At 42.5% G+C, this 20,000-nt stretch overlaps 1 protein-coding gene across 1 annotated transcript in view; it reads left to right on the top strand.

Annotated features, from left to right (window-relative positions):
* Window positions 1-14,126: 14,126 nt before the first annotated feature.
* LOC123514611 (chitin deacetylase 1-like) overlaps window positions 14,127-20,000 on the top strand; it is a 20,937-nt gene continuing 15,063 nt past the window's right edge. The window contains exon 1 of the mRNA XM_045272587.1: window positions 14,127-14,913. Within this exon, the coding sequence (XP_045128522.1) occupies window positions 14,865-14,913 (49 nt within the window). The 5' untranslated portion in view covers window positions 14,127-14,864. The remainder of the gene's footprint in view (window positions 14,914-20,000) is intronic.

Below are 20,000 nucleotides of genomic sequence, written 5' to 3'. Positions count from 1 at the left end.
TCTCTCTCTCTCTCACACACACACACACCACACGTTTCTCTTTTTTATCTACGTTTTCATAACTTCTATCTTTTTTTTTTCTCTCTCTTTCCTGTTTCCCTTTCAATATTCCTTCCTCTTTCCTTCAATAACATTCAAATAACAGGAGATTATTTTTTGCCTAATCGAATCCTTCCTTTGCTCTTTTCCCTATTTTTTTTTTTTTTTTTTTTTTGCTATTTCCACACATGTTCCCTGTCACCACGAAATTGATCACAAACTGTTCCTTTTATTCTCTTATTTTTTCATCGTTTCCTTTGCTGCTGTTTATCTTCTTCTTCTTCTTCTTCTTCTTCTTCTTCTTCTTCTTCTTCTTCTTCTCTCGTATAATTCTTTTATTTATTGCACATATTTTATTTATCTATCTTTTCACTTTTATCTTATCCGCAATTTCATTTTTTTTTCTCTTTCCTCTTTTATTTTTCTTTTGTTTTTTCTCTTCTTCTTTGTCTCCTTCCTCCTTTCATGTTTTACTTTCTATCTCTTTCAACATTATCTCCTCCTCTCCTTCTTCTTTTTCTTCTCTCTTCTTCTTCTTCTTCTTCTTCAGACTCCTCCCTTCTTCCTCTCCTCTCCTCCTTTTCCTCCTTCCTTTTCTTCTTCCCCACTTCTCCATCCTTCTTCCCTTTATCATTCCTTATTTTTTTCTTCTTACTCCACCCCGTTCTTTTCACCTCCTCCTCCTCCTCTTTCTATTCCCTACCTCCATCCCTCCTGCTCCTCCTCCTCTTCCTCCTCCCCCTTCTACTCTTTCCCTCCTTCCCTCCTCCTCCTCCTCCTCCTCCTCCTCCTCCTCCTTCTCACGCCTCCCTTCCCTTCCAGCCATTATTCAGCTTCATTCACTTACTCTAAACTTAAAACATCAGCGCCTGCTTGCGAAATATTATGTTCCAGCACTCAAGGTAACGAAGCAACATATCCGTGTCTTGATGTTTTCTCTTCCTCTTTTATCTTTCTCAGTTTTCACATACTTATTTTTATGTGTGTTTATTCTTTTCCTGGTTTTATTTATTTTTTCTTGCTTTTCTCTTTAGTATGTGTGTGTTAATGTTGGTTGTGGTGGTTTCGGTGGTGATCGTGGTTGTTGTTGTGGTGGTAGTGGTGGTGGTAAAGAATTGGTAGTAGTGGTAGTAGTACTAGTAGCAGTAGGAGTAGGAGTAGGAGTAGGAGTAGGAGGAGGAGGAGGAGTAGTAGTAGTAGTAGTAGTAGTAGTAGTAGTAGTAGTAGTAGTAGTAGTAGTAGTAGTAGTAGTAGTAGTAGTAGTAGCAGTAGTAGTAGTAGTAGTAGTAGTAGTAGTAGTAGAAGTAGCAGCAGCACAACAACAACAACAACAAGCGCCATCACCACCACCAGCACAATCACCATCACCACTACCACCACCACTACCACCACCCCCACTATCACCATCAAAACCACAAGAAAAAAAAGTATCACCATCAAAACCACAACAAAAAAAGTAGAAGCACACACACACACACACACACACACACACACACACACACACACACACACACACACACACACACACACACACACACACACGTACACACATACAAAAAGTGTGCAAACGTTTCCTGGTCGAAATATCATCGTATTTAACACACGAACTCACCAACTCAAAAAAGAAAAACAATAGTACAAAATATCACAACATAAAACAAAAACAGAGACTTGTTTTAATTTCACTATAGAGTCATTCGTCCCCAGAAAGTTTGTCACAAGTTAATGCAAAGAAGAGGAGGATGATGATGATGATGATGATGATGATGATGATGAGAGAGAGAGAGAGAGAGAGAGAGAGAGAGAGAGAGAGAGAGAGAGAGAGAGAGAGAGAGAGAGAGAGAGAGAGAGAGAGAGAGAGAGAGAGAGAGAGAGAGAGAGAGAGAGAGAGAGAGAGAGAGAGAGAGAGAGAGAGAGAGAGAGAGAGAGAGAGAGAGGGAGAGAGAGAGGGAGAGAGAGTGGGAGAGGGATTGGGAGAGGGATTGGGAGAGGGAGAGGAAGAGCTGAGTGGAGAGCAAGCAAAAGACACCCTTATGGAAAAGACTATTGACAAACAGCAACCTCATATGAACGTGGGGAAAGCTGCAGGAGAAAAAAAAAGACTACATATTCAAAAAGTTACCATGTACTCTCATTAATTAACAGTTACTCTTACCTAACAACCCTATTCGATTCCTGAACCCATAATGCATTAACCAATAAGCACCTAATCACCAGTAAGCACAAGACAGTCACTAAACACCACCACGCCTATCAAACTCCCACAAATAATGAAATACAAAGAACTCACAACATCATCCTGAGCACAAGATTTCATTACAGTCGAGGCACTAATAAAGTAAAGGCATTTCAACTCTATATTTCACAAGTTCGGTGGAGAAAGTGGAACAATTACATGGTGCAGTAAAGACACTTGAGAGCGTCAGTCAGTCAGCATGGCACGTTGTATGACATGCGGTAAATAACACGCTAGGGAGAGGCTCTGCTCCAAACTTGTCTTGCGGCTTGCCAAGGTCTGTCTTTCTCAAAACGTTTTGCTATCTTATCACAAGCTCAACTGGCTGTAGTGGAGATATTTGTCGGGTGGGGGTGGAGTCTTCAGTGGTGTTTTATCTATTTATCTATTTTCATGACTCCCATGTTTCCATTACTTTTTAGCAGGGTCTAGTGGAAGTTACTGGTGTTTTCAGGTATGTTTTCATGGTCTAGTAGAAGTTATATGAGTTTCCACGAGTGCTTTCATGATTTTGACGTTTCTGCTACTTTTAAACAATATCTAGTGGAATTAATTGGGAATTTCATATATGAATTTATGGCCCAGTGGAAGTTGTTTGGAGTTTTCACGAGTGTAATGATTTTGGCGTTTCCATTTCGCTTCAACAACGGAAGTTCTTGGGGAATTTCTGTAGAGTCCTTTTATGATTGCAGTGGAAATTTAACAATGGGAAAACACGTTGCGAAAACCAAAAGTAATCATCTAATCACCTGTGTGGCTTTCGAAAATTGTAGTAATGAGAGTCCGAAGCGTTTACGAACTCTTGGGAATTACAGTGTTGAGGGAAGAATGTGTCCTCTTAACGTGCACTCTTCACGCGTTGTCTCGAAGTGAACTTTTGACGTAAACCCTGAACGTGAACGCTTAATATGAGATCTGAATGTATGTAAACTCTCAGTGTGAGCTCTTAAATTGAACTCTGCAATGTTAGGTTCTCTATACACTCTTAATATACCAAAATTTTGTCTTTCCTAACTTACAAACACAATCCTCAATTTTTTCTTTATTTACCTTTTAATTAATTTATTTGTTAATCTATCTGTTTATTCATTTTTATTTGCTAATTTATCTGCATGTATTCATCAGGGAGATAAGTCAGGGACAAAAGAACTAATAAAAAGATCAACTCAAATGCCGTTCCCACAAAGAAAATAGATGTAGAACGAGCACTCATTACAAAAAATAATTACAACAGAATTACAACACCAGGTAAAGGAAATTGATGAGGTGGACTGGTATAACTGCATTCTACAATTCACCTGGCCAAGATGAGAACATTACAAGAAAAAAACTATGTGGGTCAAGTTCACGTCGATTAGTTAAGGTGAGGAAATGGGAAGTGGCGGCCTCATTCCTGCCGCAACTGCCTCGTGGGAGGGGAATGTATCCACTCTGCTGATGAAAGGTATTTGTGCTAACAGATAAAGCAGTTTCTGCTATTTGTTCTAAAAAGGATTTATTCTCTCTATTCAGTAAAAGAAATTATCTATTTCAAATAGGAAATTTCTTTTCTCTACTAAAATCAATTTGATCTCTATCAAAATAAAAGAAATTTACTCTTTTCTTCAAGAAAATAAGTGAACGGAAATTTCTTCTCCACATTGAAAATTTATTTTTTCTTTCTGTTTCGAACTGTTAATTTTTTATGCAAGAGGGAAGGCTAACAAAGGCAACAAAATGTTAGAAAAAAAAAGACCCACTGGAACTGCAGGTTCCCTAAAAAGTCCGGAAGAGTCATCCAAAAGCCAGGGACAAATGTCTTGACACCTTTCTCTTAAAAGTTATGTTTCGACGTTATAACTATCAGAGAGCGACGAGCATCTTGCATGGCTGGATGCGGCATCCAGTGCTGAGAATGTTTGGATTTTTTAATCCATCCATTGTGACATGCAACAATCCTTAGCATTAGAAGCAGTGGAGCATTTCTGAACATCAACAAGAAAGAAAATAAACTCAAAGAATAGATTTGTCTATTTCTAGTCAGTATTATGCTTGAAGATGATTGTAGAGTTGTAGGGAAAAACGTGCCATATAGCACGGAAAATGTTAAGAGACCGGAGTGAATACAGTCCAAAGTGTTGGCCAAACACCCACAAGTTGACAGTTTCCTTAGATCGCAACGCCCCTTCCGTACTAATGCACCAATTGTAAGATTTACAGGCGTGGTTAGTTGATCACGTCACGAACTGGGAGGAGTCACATGCATTCCCTTTAAAACCCCAGTTAGAAGTGAAGAGACAGGTTTTACCTCACACCCAGCGGGAGCCTCAAGTCTTTGCACATGCCTCTGTACTTACATAACGTAATTCTGTGCACACTATAAACAAAAACATAAGTTCTTTAAAATTGTCACTTCTACTCGCTAGCGTAAACCAAACGTCTTACATTTCTATTAAAGAAAAGAAAAAATTCGATACAAAGAAATATTACCTCCTCTTCAAAAAAATATTTATTTAAGAAAGCAATTTGAATCATCAGTTCAAAAAAATTTAATAAATAAAAATTTCAGTTTTATTTGAGAAACTATTTTCAATTCTGAACTCTTTTTAAGAAAGTATCTTTATGTCTATTCGAAACAGTAATCTAAATTCGATATTTCTAAAATGACTTAAAAGAAATTTAACGCTCATGTTTGAGAAAAACACATTTGAACCCTGTATTTCAGAAAGGCACTTGTTCTCTGTCCCTAAGAAAGTAATTTAAGAAAGGAATGTGTTCACTCTATTGTGGCATTACAAAAGCAGGAAAAACTGAATAACCCGCGCTGCCCGTTACCTGAGCCAAGGCAGAGGTGCTCCTGGCGTCACTCACACCTGTGCGTCCTGCTCACCTCGCCTGCAACACAACAAAACAAACATCAGGCCGCACCAATCCAACCAGGGTTGCGACACGCGCTAAATGCCACCCATCGTGCACTTGATATTATGAAGTGAGCTATAATTTCCTGGTTATTTATTTATAAGTTTAATAAGTTTATCTTAAGCGTTGATCTTTGTCACGTCATGTGGCTAGAAAAAAATAATTGTCAAAAGATAAACATACAATAAACACTCCTATTGGTCTAATCATTCTATGAATTTTATTTTTTTTAAAAGGTTTTGATTAGACTCAGTTTGGCTTTTCTCAGTTTTAGTTTTCCTATCCTTTATGTCTTTCCTTATTTTCTCTCCTTTTGCTTAAGTAACCCTGAAAATTCTTTTTTTTTATGTTCTTCCATTTTTTCCTTTTCGGAAGTATTGTTCAAATATCCTTAATACTTTCTTTTCTTTTTCTTTCTACTTTACTCAAATAACCTTTTACTGTATATTCCTCTTTTTTTTTCATTTAACAATCGTGATCTGATTTCCACTTCAACATTTCTACTTATAACTTTTTTTTTTCCTCACAGTTCCTCTCCCCCACTTCCTCCTCCACCAGTTCCCTTCTTACCTTTCTCAAGTGTTTATTAACTTCCACTTTTTTTGTGTATGTCCAATACTCTTCACTTGATGGCTCTTAATTTCTCTTTTTTTCTTTCGTTTGCTTTTGTTTACTTAACCTTTCCCTTCAGCGCTCGTTACTTCCTTCCATAACTTTTCCTTTGATTTTTTCCCCTAATTATTCCTTCTTTCTCTCCCTAATACTTTCTTAGATGCTCTTTTTCCATCCTCCGCTGATTCCTTGCTCTCTCCATCTATGCTTACCTTTTTGTACTCCCTTTTTGTTTTCTTTCTCTATAAACCACATTCCTTATATTTTCTCCGCTTCTCTCCTTTGTTTCTACTAAATTCTGGTTCTTTTCCCACTCATTCTCAAGCAGTCTATCCTTCAAGTTCCCCTTTCCATCGCACACGCTTATTTAGTCCCTATTCTAATTTTCACCTTCTTCTTTATCCCTCTGCATACTCTCTTTCTCACTCCTTCCCTACAACTTCACACAATATGGTTTCTAGTCCTTTCCCTTTTGCTTTTCCTTTAAAGCATTTCTTTCTTCCGTTTCCTCAACTTTGTCCTTACGTATACCCATTCTCTCTTCTTTTTTTTCCTACACATTTTATACAATCTAATTATGTCCATGTTTTCTTCCTCTAAGCCAACTAAGCCTCCAGAACAATCGATCCCTTTATGCTTCCTGCAGTGCCTCTATCCCTGCATGTACCCTCTCTCCTCTCCCGCTGGCCAGGGCGTTGCGACACTCGGCCTTGACGGGAGTGACGCTGCGGTGGTTGGCAAGACGGGGCCCCAACCAGTGTGTGTCCCTCGAACACAACTTTTTGTCTTTTCACACAAATACTGAGGCGGTTTCGAGGGCGGTGGGGAGGGGGAGGCCAGATGGGGAAAAGAGGGCGGGTGACAGCCTTGAGTGGGAGGCTGTGTCTAGCTCAAGGTCGAAGAGGCTTCTCAACACCTCTCCCCCTACTACTGCTACTACTAGTAGTCCAGTTAAGTAACCTGCAGCTTGTTAAGTAACTAGATGATGCGTAGGGGCGTGGTGGTGGTGGGTGGGGAGGCGGCGTTGGGGTGTGGCGGTGGTTAGTGAGTGGGGTTGGTGAAGGAGACGGTATGTGGGGGGTGAGGGTAGGGGAGGCGAGGGGCATCAATTATACGCATCTGATATCCAGTTTTACACGACGAGAGAGGAATGCAGTGAAACCACCCTTTGACGTGAGCACTCAACACACACACACACACACACACACACACACACACACACACACACACACACGAAGCAGTACCGCTCCATTATACGTCCCTCATCAAGCACATTAGCATGCCAGCCTGGCAAGGACACAAGCTGGTTACGTGACCCGCCTGACGAGCACCATACTACCTCACCGCCTGCGTGCATGACCACCAGTACTCTCTAAGGAACGCTGTACTGTACACCATCATCTTTCCAGAGAGGAGAAAGAGGTCCCATAGAAACATTATTTAACCCCTTCAATACTGGGGCATTTTTACCTCGAGATTTGTGTACGATTAGACCATTTTATTGACATTAGGAAGGGTCTATGGAGGTCAGAAGATTAATGGTCGCAGTCTTCCCTATTCTAATCCCACAAAAGTTTTTGAAGCAGTACAAAATCACCAAATAGTAAGCAAAATAAATATGGAAATGCGTCATGGTACTCTAGGGTTTAAGGAAAGAAGTGTATACTTGTTGTTGTTCTTCTCTATACACGGATACAATGAACTACGAACTTCTCAGAAAGGTTCACGCATGTGTTCCCAGTGAAGAGGAGGAGCTATAGAATATGCAAAGTTAAGTCGTGTAGCGTCTGTTCTATTAGTATTCCTCTCTTAGCAAACAACAGCGTACTATGAGCATCTTCGAACGGTTTATGTATAAGTTCCCAGGAAGGAGAACAAAAGGAGCAGGATGAGCTGTAGAAAATACTAATAAAAGTCGTATAGGGACAGTTGTACTGTGATTCCTCTCTCTGCAAGGAACACATTGCATAATAAGTTTATACGAAAGATTAATTTGTAAGTTCTCAGAAAGGATAAGAAAGAAGTATAGAAAATAAGAAAACCTATACTTTAGCTGTTACATATTCATTTACATAACAAAACAACGCGTTTCATAAAGGTGGATCTGGTTTGGAGTTCCAGTATCTATGCAACCACGAACCCACCATGGATGAGACTTGCTATTTGAAAAGGTAGTTACTAAGAAATTTACTATTTGAAAAGCTGGTTACTCGAAACTTGCTATTTTGAAAAGGTGGTTACTAGAAACTTGCTATCTGAAAAGGTGGTTGCTCCAAACTTCGCTCCTCCACCTTTTTCAAACGGTAAAAGTTTATTCATGGCTGTGATGTTTGTGTCTTCGAGGTTACCGCCACGCCAACGGTGCTGAAGAGTAAAATATGGCATTTTTTTACCACATGTGCGTGACTGCGAGTATTTTTAGTAGGGGAGGTTGACCATGTGGCGGGAGAGGGATAAGGGAAGAGGAGGGGAGAGAGGAGGGAGAGAGAGGAATATGGGGAGAGGAGGAGACACTTGCAAGACTATAAAAAAATATATAGTTGGGGCCCCTCGTGTCCCTATCCCATGCCGGCCGGAGCGCGTGCAACCAGCAGCCATGTTTGCTTCACCTCACCTTGAGTCTATTATTAACGACACAAAGCTTACTCCACCTGTGAGGACAACTAGGTGAGTAGCGGGTGCCTCCCCTTTCCCCCCATCCTTCCCTCCCTCACCACTTCCCACCCCGCCCGGTCCCGCCATGGCATCCGGGCCCCTCCCCTCATTCAGTGGCGTCCCTCTGCTAGGCCTCCCTTGTCAGCCTTCACACGGCCTGCATAGTGAGATTAGTCGACCACTCGTCCACCCTCCAGGCACCGAGGCGTCTACATCCACAACCCTCGATTCTGTCCTCACCTGCACAACCATAGACACACAGAGGCCCGTAATAAAGTCATTTTGAGTGAGGAAATCTTCAGTCATTCCGTCACTCTTGTACTGCCCAAATGTCCTGGATGGATTCATATGCTCATCTAACCTCTTGCTGAGTCCTCAACACATCCACGCTGTCTCATGCGGAAGATCAGTCCCTCATATGAGTTGATTGGAGTTTGTCCTACTTTTATAATGAATATTCGCAGAAAAAAGGACAAACGCATCTTGAGGCCAAATTAGACAAAAAACTGCAGGATCCTTCCATGGCTTCTACCATATAAGTGCTTCCCGCTGCGGCACACCAATCTCAAAGTCATCGCTGTGGTCACTCGTACCACGTGGAGCAGACTGCACCGCCACCCCCACCACCACCATCACCATCTCAAGGTCCCAGCCAGGCGACAAGAATCAAGGTAATAATCTCAACATAGTTTTTCTCCTGGAGATCGAACTTAGCGAATGATCATCCTCGCTACTTCTTTTTATGGCATTATAGCTCCCAAATACAGCAGCCCCGGCCGGTATAGCGTCCACCGGCGACGTGACGTAACCAACGCTGCATCCTGGGTCACGGCGGGTCACGGGTCACGGCTAGGTGAGCCAGGTGAGGATTTGTGGCTAAGGTAAAGCCACTGCAAATCTCCTCCCCTCCCCACACCTCTTCCCCTACCCGCACCTCCTCCCTTACCAGCACTTCTTCCACCCCAGCACCTCCTCGGCTTAGCACCACACCTGAGGACCGGATGACCGTGAGTCTTCACGCCTCCTCATCTTCACGTCTCGCTATCTGGAACGCAGCATCTCCACTCCTTTTTCTCCCTTCATCTTTCCGCACCGCCAGTATCATCGCCTCCTGCTACATCTTACGACCTCACTCTATTTTCCATCCCTGTTTCTTCACGTTTTTACATGTATTCTTTTCCCAACATTTTTAAAATACAAAGGACTCCAATGCCACTACGTCCTGGGCCGCGCTGCCTTCCCCTTCTCCCCTTTTCTTCCTGCAATCAAGGCAAGTAATCACCTTGATTCCCCTGTACCAGTTCTTCAGCCAAGGTCGAGACGCAAGCCCGAACATCCCTCACCCTCCCCTCGCCAAGGCTAAGGAGCGAGCCTCCTCTCCTACGCTGTTCCCCTCATGCCGCCAAGTCGCCACGCCGCCATGCACTCACAGCGACACTCAAGATAAAAAATCCTTGTTTCTTCCATCTCGTCCTTGCAATGTGATCTTCCTCTCCCATCCCAAACTCCCACCAAGGTTCCTCTGCCTGACCAGGGGACGCTAGTGTGTCGCACTCACGATCACGAATTCGCGTGTACACATTATGAAAGAATCATGCGTGAGCGGGCACACACACACACACACACACACACACACACATACACGACTTTCTTATAATGCTATATAGCTAATTTGTCGTAAAAATCTCTCCATTTAAACACACACACACACACACACACACACACACACACACACACACACACACACACACACACACACACACACACACACACACACACGACTATCTTATAATGCTATATAGCTAATTTGTCGTAAAAATCTCTCCATTTAAACACACACACACACACACACACACACACACACACACACACACACACACACACACACACACACACACACACACACACACACACTTCTTAATTTAAAAAATCTTAAAGTAATATCATATGAACCTCATTTCTTAATATCTATGTACATAAAATAAAAAAAAAATGAAACCATAGCAATAGGATGTAATACAAATTAATACAGTGATACTGGCAATAATACAAAAGAAAAGTCCTTTGACCTCTGCACTACAGCAAATAATAATTATACCGCCATAATATTTCTCCCTTTCCTTCCCTCCCTCGCTTAAAATCTTCGCACGGTAGTGATTAGTACAAACATATTACGTGCATGAGAGCAACACGATTAACGCCCAAGACAAACATGCAATTTACTTAATGTTTATCACACCCACATTTGCATGGAGCCTTCAACTTCTTCACGGCTTCAGTCTGCACCAAGGCTAGCGCAGACAACAAAATCATGTCCATAATATCATTTTTGGCATATCTATTAACAAAAACTCCAGTGATCCTTCCCCACCCACCGTTAAAAAACACGCTGGTTCACCTCCTCCCTCGTGATTCCACTTAAAAAGAAGGCCACACCCTGCCACACCTTGCCTCTACCACACCCTGCACTGCCTCTACGATGCTTCGCCTCACCACGCCTCGCCACGCCGCCCTGTCACTCATCCAGTGCGCATCCCGACATCTGCTCCTCATCAAAATTCCAAGGATATTGTTTTTTTAGTTCATCTACACACACACACACACACACACACACACACACACACACACACACACACACACACACCGCGTAGTGTAGTGGTTAGCACGCTCGACTCACAATCGAGAGGGCCGGGTTCGAGTCCCGGTAAGCGGCGAGGCAAATGGGCAAGCCTCTTAATGTATGGCCCCTGTTCACCTAGCAGTAAAATAGGTACGGGATGTAACTCGAAGGGTTGTGGCCTCGCTTTCCCGGTGTGTGTTGTGTGTTGATGTGGTCTCAGTCCTACCCGAAGATCGGTCTATGAGCTCTGAGCTCGCGCCGTAATGGGGAAGACTGGCTGGCTGACCAGCAGACGACCGAGGTGAATTACACACACCTTCACTACACTGACTGACTGAGTTGTGTGTGTAAGGAGCTGGGTGAGTGCTGAGTTATTAAGGATCTTTATTATACTAGAAAGATATAGGGGTGGGAATAAAAAGTGAAAATAGGTAAATATATTTCCTACAGAAACTGCCACGCGTAGACCTGATGGCTTCTCGCAGCTTCTCTTATTTTCTTTTAGCCTTACATTCATAGTTTAAAAGATAAAGTAGCTACAAGTTAAATTCAAAAGACGCCATATCACGAGCTTGACTTAATCCTCTGAATATACAATTAGGTAAGAACAATTACGTAAGAACACAGGTATCGTATCCGGCTCACTCCTGCGCTAATGAATCTGTCAACAATGCTAGAGGCGAGAACAAGCAGAGTCTTTTGTGTGCAGTCTGTGTCCTTGGGGATGCGGCGTGGGGCAAGGGGAGAGCTGACGACTGATGCAGGTTTCTAAAGACCCCTGAGGGTTCGTGACATTAAATCTTTGTTCTCCTGAGGTAATGACCAGGAGAAGCTTTGGGAGTTGTATTGAGTCTGTATCTTTCTGTCTGTCTGTCTACCTGTCTGTTTGTCTGTCTGTCGTTTTGTTTGTTTGTCTATCTGTCTGTCAGTCTGTCTGTCTGTTTGTCTGTCTGACTGTTTGTCTGTCTGTCTGTCTGTCTGTCTGGCTGTCTATCTATCTATCTATCCATCTATTTATCTGTTTCTCTGTCTGTCTGTCTGTCTGTTTATCTGTCTGTCTGTCTGTCTGTCTGTCTGACTATCTATCTATCTATCTATCTATCTATCTATCTATCTATCTATCTATCCATCTATCTATCTATCTATCTATCTGTCAGTCTGTCTGTCTGTCTGTCTGTCTGTCTGTCTGTCTGTCTGTCTGTCTTACTGTTTATCTATCTATCTATCTATTTATCTATCAGATCATCTATTCAACGATTTTATTTTATTTATTTTTTCTTGTGTGTATGCGTATCTTTAGAGAAAATTCCTTTCATACAAAAAAACGACAAAATGTGGACAATCTTTTAAGCATTGTCATCAATTGGTACAATAAAAAAAAAAAATTCCCAACAATTGTTCAATTTTATATCATTTCCGGCTTTCACAACTCGCCCGCAAGTGTGTGTGTGTGTGTGTGTGTGTGTGTGTGTGTGTGTGTGTGTGTGTGTGTGTGTGTGTGTGTGTGTGTGTGTGTGTGTGTGTGTGTGTGTATTCTTAGCGGAATTATTCTTACCTAACTGTCCTTCCCCTGCACCGAATCAAGCTTGCAAATGTTATGTCTACTTCTTCAGCTTAACCAACACGCTTATTGAAATCTTTATAATATTTTCTACCCCAACATACAATCACATTTAACTAAGTAATTTCACGATCCACCAATATGGAAGGAATAATATCATCTTCCATTTTCGTCTAACGTTTTACTGATATTTTTCTTCCTTTTTTTTATTCTTTTTTTTTCTAACACTAACATCGAAATTTAGTGTTTGAATTTCTTGCATCATCATTCCAGTCAATTTTCCGTAATTTTGTTACATTCTTATACGTGTGTGTGTGTGTGTGTGTGTGTGTGTGTGTGTGTGTGTGTGTGTGTGTGTGTGTGTGTGTGTGTGTGTGTGTGTGTGTTGTTGTTGTTGTTATTGTTGTCTGTGCAAACAACGAAAGTGATTACCTGGGAAGATCCTTAAGTGTGTGTTAATGCTTGTGAATTTCGTGTGTGTGTGTGTGTGTGTGTGTGTGTGTGTGTGTGTGTGTGTGTGTGTGTGTGTGTGTGTGTGTGTGTGTGTGTGTGTGTGTGTGTGTGTGTGTGTGTGTGTGTGTGTGTGTGTGTGTGTGTGTGTGTGTGTGTGTGTGTGTGTGTGTGTGTGTCTCTGTTGGTGCGGATAAGTATGTGGTTGCGTACGTGTTATGAATCTCTCTCTCTCTCTCTCTCTCTCTCTCTCTCTCTCTCTCTCTCTCTCTCTCTCTCTCTCTCTCTCTCTCTCTCTCTCTCCATAAAACCAACATAACTACGGGAACATCCTTGCACCTCAGTTTGTGTCAGCCTCTCTCCGGTGTCACCTTCACCTCACCTTTCCCAGACCCTCTTCTGTCTCAAGTGTCGTCCCGTCGCTCTGCCTGCCCATCTTCACACACCCGAGCCTCCATTTCCCATCACTCAGCCTCTTCTTGCTTGCCTCTTCCTTTTCCACTGCCTCCTGTTACCTTGGTGTGTCTATAATACTTCTGTGCCTTTCCCCAGCTTGTTTTTCGAAGTCCTTCATATTTTTTCCCAACTATTTCAGAGAGAGAGAGAGAGAGAGAGAGAGAGAGTTAAAAGACATGACAGACAGACAGACCGACAGACAGACATGCAAATTAACACAAAAACAACACGCAATGCAAGATGTACATTTCTCACGCCACAGAAGCAGAACACTCAAACCTGCAACTCATACCAACAATTCAGTCGCACGGTTCCTTTCCTCATCAGTAGGTAGAAGCAGCTATTGTTATCTTTTTCCTAGTGGGAGTGCGCGGTTCTTAGTGACCATTTAGCAAGAGCAGGAGGGAGTCAAGCACGGTCACTGACTAGGTGTCACCATAAAGAACAGACACCTCAAGACACATCCAGCAGTGTGGTGCAATAAACATCTCACTTCGCGCCGTGCGTCTGCGTCACCTCTGCGGTCTGTCTTCGCAAGGCGGTGAAGTGAAATGCAGGTGCTTGAGAGACATGACTTGAAAGAGGACGTGGGGGAAACTGCAGTGTGAGTTATGTGCGGGAAGTGTTTGAGAATGAGAGGATTACATAATATGAATACTAAATCGTGTTACTTTATTTCTCGAGTTGTTATTGGTCTATTATTACCATTATGAATCTTTCATATCTAACACTGTATAAATATTGATTCCAAAAGCTAAGAGAACTGAAGGAAAGATCCAACATCACAGGATCTGACTCCACTTCCATCTTCCCTCTCTTCCGTCTCATCTTGCTTCCCTGCATTAGTGCGTGAGGAAAGGCAGTTTGTTGCTATGATAAAACGAGACCCTAAGTTATGTCAGGCACGTCATTCCCGCACAGAGAGAGCAGATGAAGCCAGAGAGGGAAGATAGAGATGGTGGATGACTTATGAAGCGTGGTGGATGACATGCATTCCGTCACTCCGTATGAAAACCAAGTGCCTGAGGAGAAAGTTGAGGCGAGGTTCGTGATGGGAGTCGCAGCGCGGTGAGGGGCAGGAAGGTCCCGGGGGGAAGGGGAAGGGACGCGGGGAGTGCCAGAGGAGAGAAGAGCCTCACGTAGATGGCACCAGCGGGATCTCACGCTACCGTAGGAAAGGAGGGGGAGGGGGAAGGAAAGCTTTGGGACTGGGTGGCGGTGGTGGACCTCAGTGAAAGTGTTGACCAACGTGGGAGTGCGCATGCGCGTGCGTGGCCCGGTATATAGCGTGAGCGGGTGGGGCTGGCCGCGAGTGTCAGCTGCCGGACCCTCACATAATGGCTCGCCTTTGGTACATGTGGAGCACCGCCGTGGTTCTGGCTGCCGGTGAGTGAGTGCGTGCGTGAGTGTGTATGTGACCTGTGACCTCGACCCGTCGGTGACCCCGCGCCTTGCAGCCTTGTCTTGCACCGCCCGCTGCCCGCCTCCCGCCTAACCAGTTTTTGCAAGGCGGAGTACTGCCCCAGGTGGTGTTGGGTAGCGCTAGTGCCCCTCCCCCTGCTGCCCTGCCTCTCCCTCCCACTCCTCCCCACCGCCCTACCCTGCTGCCCTACCTATCCTCATGTCAACCTGTCTGACGGCACCCCTGCCCTATCTGTTCCTCTGCCTGGCGCCCCTGCTCTGTGCACAGCCCACATAACAACAAACTGGAACGATGTGCATAAAAAAAACTTCAATGAGGGAGCTTCTTTTCACCTCATCTCGTGTGAACCACCACCACCACCACCACCACCACCATTACCCTAACCCTACATTAGCAGCACCCATATAAGTGCACTATAACCTAGCACAGTACACCCAGTTCAAACACCCAGCCGTGCATCACCACCTAGACTCACGTGCCCTGCCACTACATGCACGATCCTCATACAGTGCATCTTCATTCATGCCTGGCCAACCGTCCCTTCACTGGCCAGGCGTGAGCTTAGTGAGGAAGGAAAGAAGGATATCAATATGTAAGACACGAGCTATGTTGAGGTGAGACTGAGGTTACCAGTTCATTATCCTCAGGCGTATATCCTCAGTACAAGGACACAAGGCTTAGAAATGCGCTAAAGAACAGTGCGCGTGAGAACCGAGCAATTAACATTCCTCTCTCTGATTGCGGAATATTGAAGAGTCAATTTAGGAAGAGAATTTTGAGAGTTATCACGCGGATCACATGTTATCGATGATTTCCTTGGTTTCAACATGGTGTTCTGGGGGAAAAGTAAGAAATATATATACTTTACACCTTATTTTAAAGATGTGGCTCATTATAAAACTGCTATACATCTCTGCTATCATGAACCGACCACAGATTAAAATTCTTACCATTTGAAAAGACAGTTATTTGAAATTTTGTTGTCTGGTCTTTGAAATGACAAGAGTTTTATCTCTTCAGTACATAATTGCAAACGTCAAGCCACTTTTTATTCGGTCCATCATTTCGAAACACTCTCTGTTATATACGAAAAACATAAGAGTGTGTTTTTTGTAATGGAAAGCAAAGGTGCGTTGCATACATAGACGTAAATAGACTGGGCATCCTTCTCACTTTACACCCACACGTCACTTATCCCTATCCTATACCCATCATCTCCTTTCATACGCACCAGTACCTATTCAATATCCCACCAACGTGTGCACCTGCCATGTCACGAACTTTGAACACCTACACACACCATCTTCTATCCCGTACCCATCACCCATTTCTATACACACCAATACCTAATCAACTATGTGTGCCTGCTATGTGACCAAGAAATATTCAGGGAACCACAATGAACCATTCGTCTTCGTAACAAATACACTCACACCCACCATTCGTCACACACTGGGAACGTAAACAATGCACGCACGAATGTTTATGGAGTGTATGAGAGATTGCTTTCTTCGTGAGCAGCGGTGGGAAGTCGTGAATGTTGGTACTCGTGATGAATTATAAAGGAGTGCGTTCCTAAAAATGTTCTTAAAACTGTCCACTTTATCAGGATTTTAGGAAAATGATGAAGTAAAGTATCAACAACAGTAACAAGAGAAACATAACACTCACACACACACACACACACACACACACACACACACACACACACACACACACACACACACACACACACACACACACACACACAGCTGTAAGAACAATCCCAAAAGCAGTAAGATAATTAGGAAATATTACTTCCACCACTATCACAGCCACAAAAAATAGAAAAATAAATGAAAAAAATAAAATATACAAACAGAAGAACCAATAACAAAACCAATAAACGAAGGAACAAACGAAACAAACAAGACAAACTGACAAAAAAAAACATGAACCTAACAAACGAACAACAAACACACAAAACGCAAACAAAACAACAACATATAGACATTACGTAAAACCCACCTTTTAAAACAACAACAAAGATAACACTGAAGCAACACTGTCAAAGAAAAAATAACAAAACCAGAAAGGAATAGAAAAAAAAAAAAGATTAAAAAACGTGGACAGAAAGGCACTTCAAAAACCAACACCATCATTTGCAGGCGAAACAAAAGACGAGAGACAATAGAAGCTTAGCCGCAGACACACACACACACACACACACACACACACACACACACACACACACACACACACACACACACACACACACACACACACACACACACACACACACACACACACACACACACACACACACACACACGACTGCTTTGTGAAGTGGTGGTGGTGGTGGAGGTAGTGGTGGTGGTGATGGCATGCACACACACACACACACACACACACACACACACACACACACACACACACACACACACACACACGCAGCAACATCCCAACCTATATCTACCTCACATCCCTAAATTTATCTCCCCTTCTAAAGTTCCGTATTAACTCAGCAGCAATTTCATCACTGCGTCTCAAGTCATTAAAACTCTATTTCAGATTAAGACTATGATTTTTTTTTTTTATTTTTTGTCATTTTTCTTTTTTTTTGTCAGAATTTAAAAGAACACAAAGGAAGAACTAACAGTATCAGCAGATTTTTGTCCCTTAGAGAGAGAGAGAGAGAGAGAGAGAGAGAGAGAGAGAGAGAGAGAGAGAGAGAGAGAGAGAGAGAGAGAGAGAGAGAGAGAGAGAGAGAGAGAGAGAGAGAGAGAGAGAGAGAGAGAGAGAGAATGACACACACACACACATACACACAATAGTGACACTTAATAACACCATTCGCGTTTCCTGAAGGTCTTTGGAGGAGAAAACTTGTACAGAAATTGCAATAATGATAAGAGAGAAAACGCAGAAGAAAAAAAAAAAAAGATGAACAGGGGAGAAGGAAAGAGGAGAAAGAAAAGACAAGTAAAAGTGGAAGGAAGGTGGGGGAGAGAAATGTAAAGAAGATGGAGGGAGGGAGGAGGGGAGGGAGGAAGGGGAAGAGTGTTCATGAAATACCGGAACTAAATCATGTGACCTCAAGATGTCTACACTTTCTACATATATGAAGAAAAAATTACACATGAATATTGCATGGAGAAAGAAAATATATTGCGTGATGTGACGTTACGAGAGAGAGTGAGAGAGAGAGAGAGATTAAGATAAGGAAAATGAAGGTGAAAGCATTTACAGCATACACAAAAGTCGTACAGTAAAAATAACAGAATGAAAGATAAAGATGACAAAAAAATTTAAAGAGAAAAGAGAAAAACAATAGCAAAAATGACAAAGATATTAGCTTTTTTAAGAAGAAAAATGTGAGCCTCTTTAAATAACTAAGTAAAAATACGTGCAAGGAACAGAAACAGCAGTAGAAGTAGTAGTAGTAGTAGTAGTAGTAGTAGTAGTAGTAGTAGTAGTAGTAGTAGTAGTAGTAGTAGTAGTAGTAGTAATAGTAGTAGCAGTAGCAGTAGTACAATGACCACCACCACCACCACCATCACTACAGGAGACACCCGTACTGTGGCCGGGCTGGGGAGAGAGTTATGCAAGGGTGAGGTAAGGCGCCACCTGCTGCCGCGTTACCCACCTGTTCAGAGGACGAGGGAAGAGGGATGGGAGAGAGTTGGAAGTATTAATGACAGTGTGGGAGAAGGAGAAAAGGAAGGGAGAGTTTCAGTAAGAAGGTTGGGGAGTAAAGATTGATAGAGAGGCGAGAGATTGTGTTGATAAGTAGATAGATAGATACATTGATAGATAGATAAATAAATAAAAAGATTGATAGATAAATAGATAAACAGATAGTTCATTCATTGACTACAGGAAGTATTTATAATTCAACTAATTTTTTGGTCTAATTCACAATACATGCATGATGAAAACAGGTCATGAAATGTCCATAAAATTACAAAAGAGGAAAAAAAATTGTATTCTTAAAATTTTATAACACACACACACACACACACACACACACACACACACACACACACACACACACACACACACAGAGAGAGAGAGAGAGAGAGAGAGAGAGAGAGAGAGAGAGAGAGAGAGAGAGAGAGAGAGAGAGAGAGAGAGAGAGAGAGAGAGAGAGAGAGAGAGAGAGAGAGAGAGAGAGAGAGAGAGAGAGAGAGAGAGAGAGAGAGAGAGAGAACAGGAAACTGCAATAAAGACTTTTTCTCGCGGCTCTTCAACGCGTTTCATGAGAAGAGCAGGAGAAAGAGGAGGAGGAGGAGGAGGAGGAGGAGGAGGAGGAGGAGGAGGAGGAGGAGGAGGCGGTGAGGCTATATAATATCATCCGTTAATAATGATAATGGTGAGTGACACAAGGGTGGAGAAAGTGATGCCATCCCACACTAAGGGCGTGAGTGGCGTGACCTTTGATTACCTAACGCCTCACAGACACTTGATGAGGCTTATTACAAACACCATCACGAGGGTCAATGGGTCTGCTGCTGCTGCTGCTGCTGCTTGCTTGATTACTGCTTGTCTCTTTTGCTCCTACTTCTCTCTTTTTTCTCTCTCGTTTTTCTTTCTTTTTTTTATTTAGGGAGGGGGCGCGGGAAGGAGGGTTGGTTGCAAGAGTTGTTGTTGTTGTTGTTGTTGTTGTTGTTGTTGTTGTTGTTGTTAGTAGTAGTAGTAGTAGTAGTAGTAGTAGTAGTAGTAGTAGTAGTAGTAGTAGTAGTAGTAGTAGTAGTAGTAGTAGTAGTAGTAGTAGTAGTAGTAGTAGTAGTTCGTCCTTTTCTTCTTTTTTTCTTTTTGGAAAATCTATTTACGAGGCGAAGACAATAAAAAGTACTCAAATCTGTGGCACCTGAAAAAAGTCAAGTAAAACTTTTAAATATTCATCAACATCAATAATTTGTAAAGCCGTAAAGGTTCCTTAAAACTTCCCACATTCATGTTTCTTTGTTGAACAGGTGAAGGCAGAATATAAGAACCCATGAAACTGTGAGCGTTAGGAGGCAACTGAAAAATAAGTCACGTAAAACATACATAATATTTTGAAACACTT

Source organism: Portunus trituberculatus, chromosome 38 (genome assembly GCF_017591435.1).
Source record: "Portunus trituberculatus isolate SZX2019 chromosome 38, ASM1759143v1, whole genome shotgun sequence".
Lineage (NCBI taxonomy): Eukaryota > Metazoa > Arthropoda > Malacostraca > Decapoda > Portunidae > Portunus > Portunus trituberculatus.
Note: the sequence above shows the minus strand (reverse complement) of the source record. Positions and strands in the feature narration are given on the sequence as shown.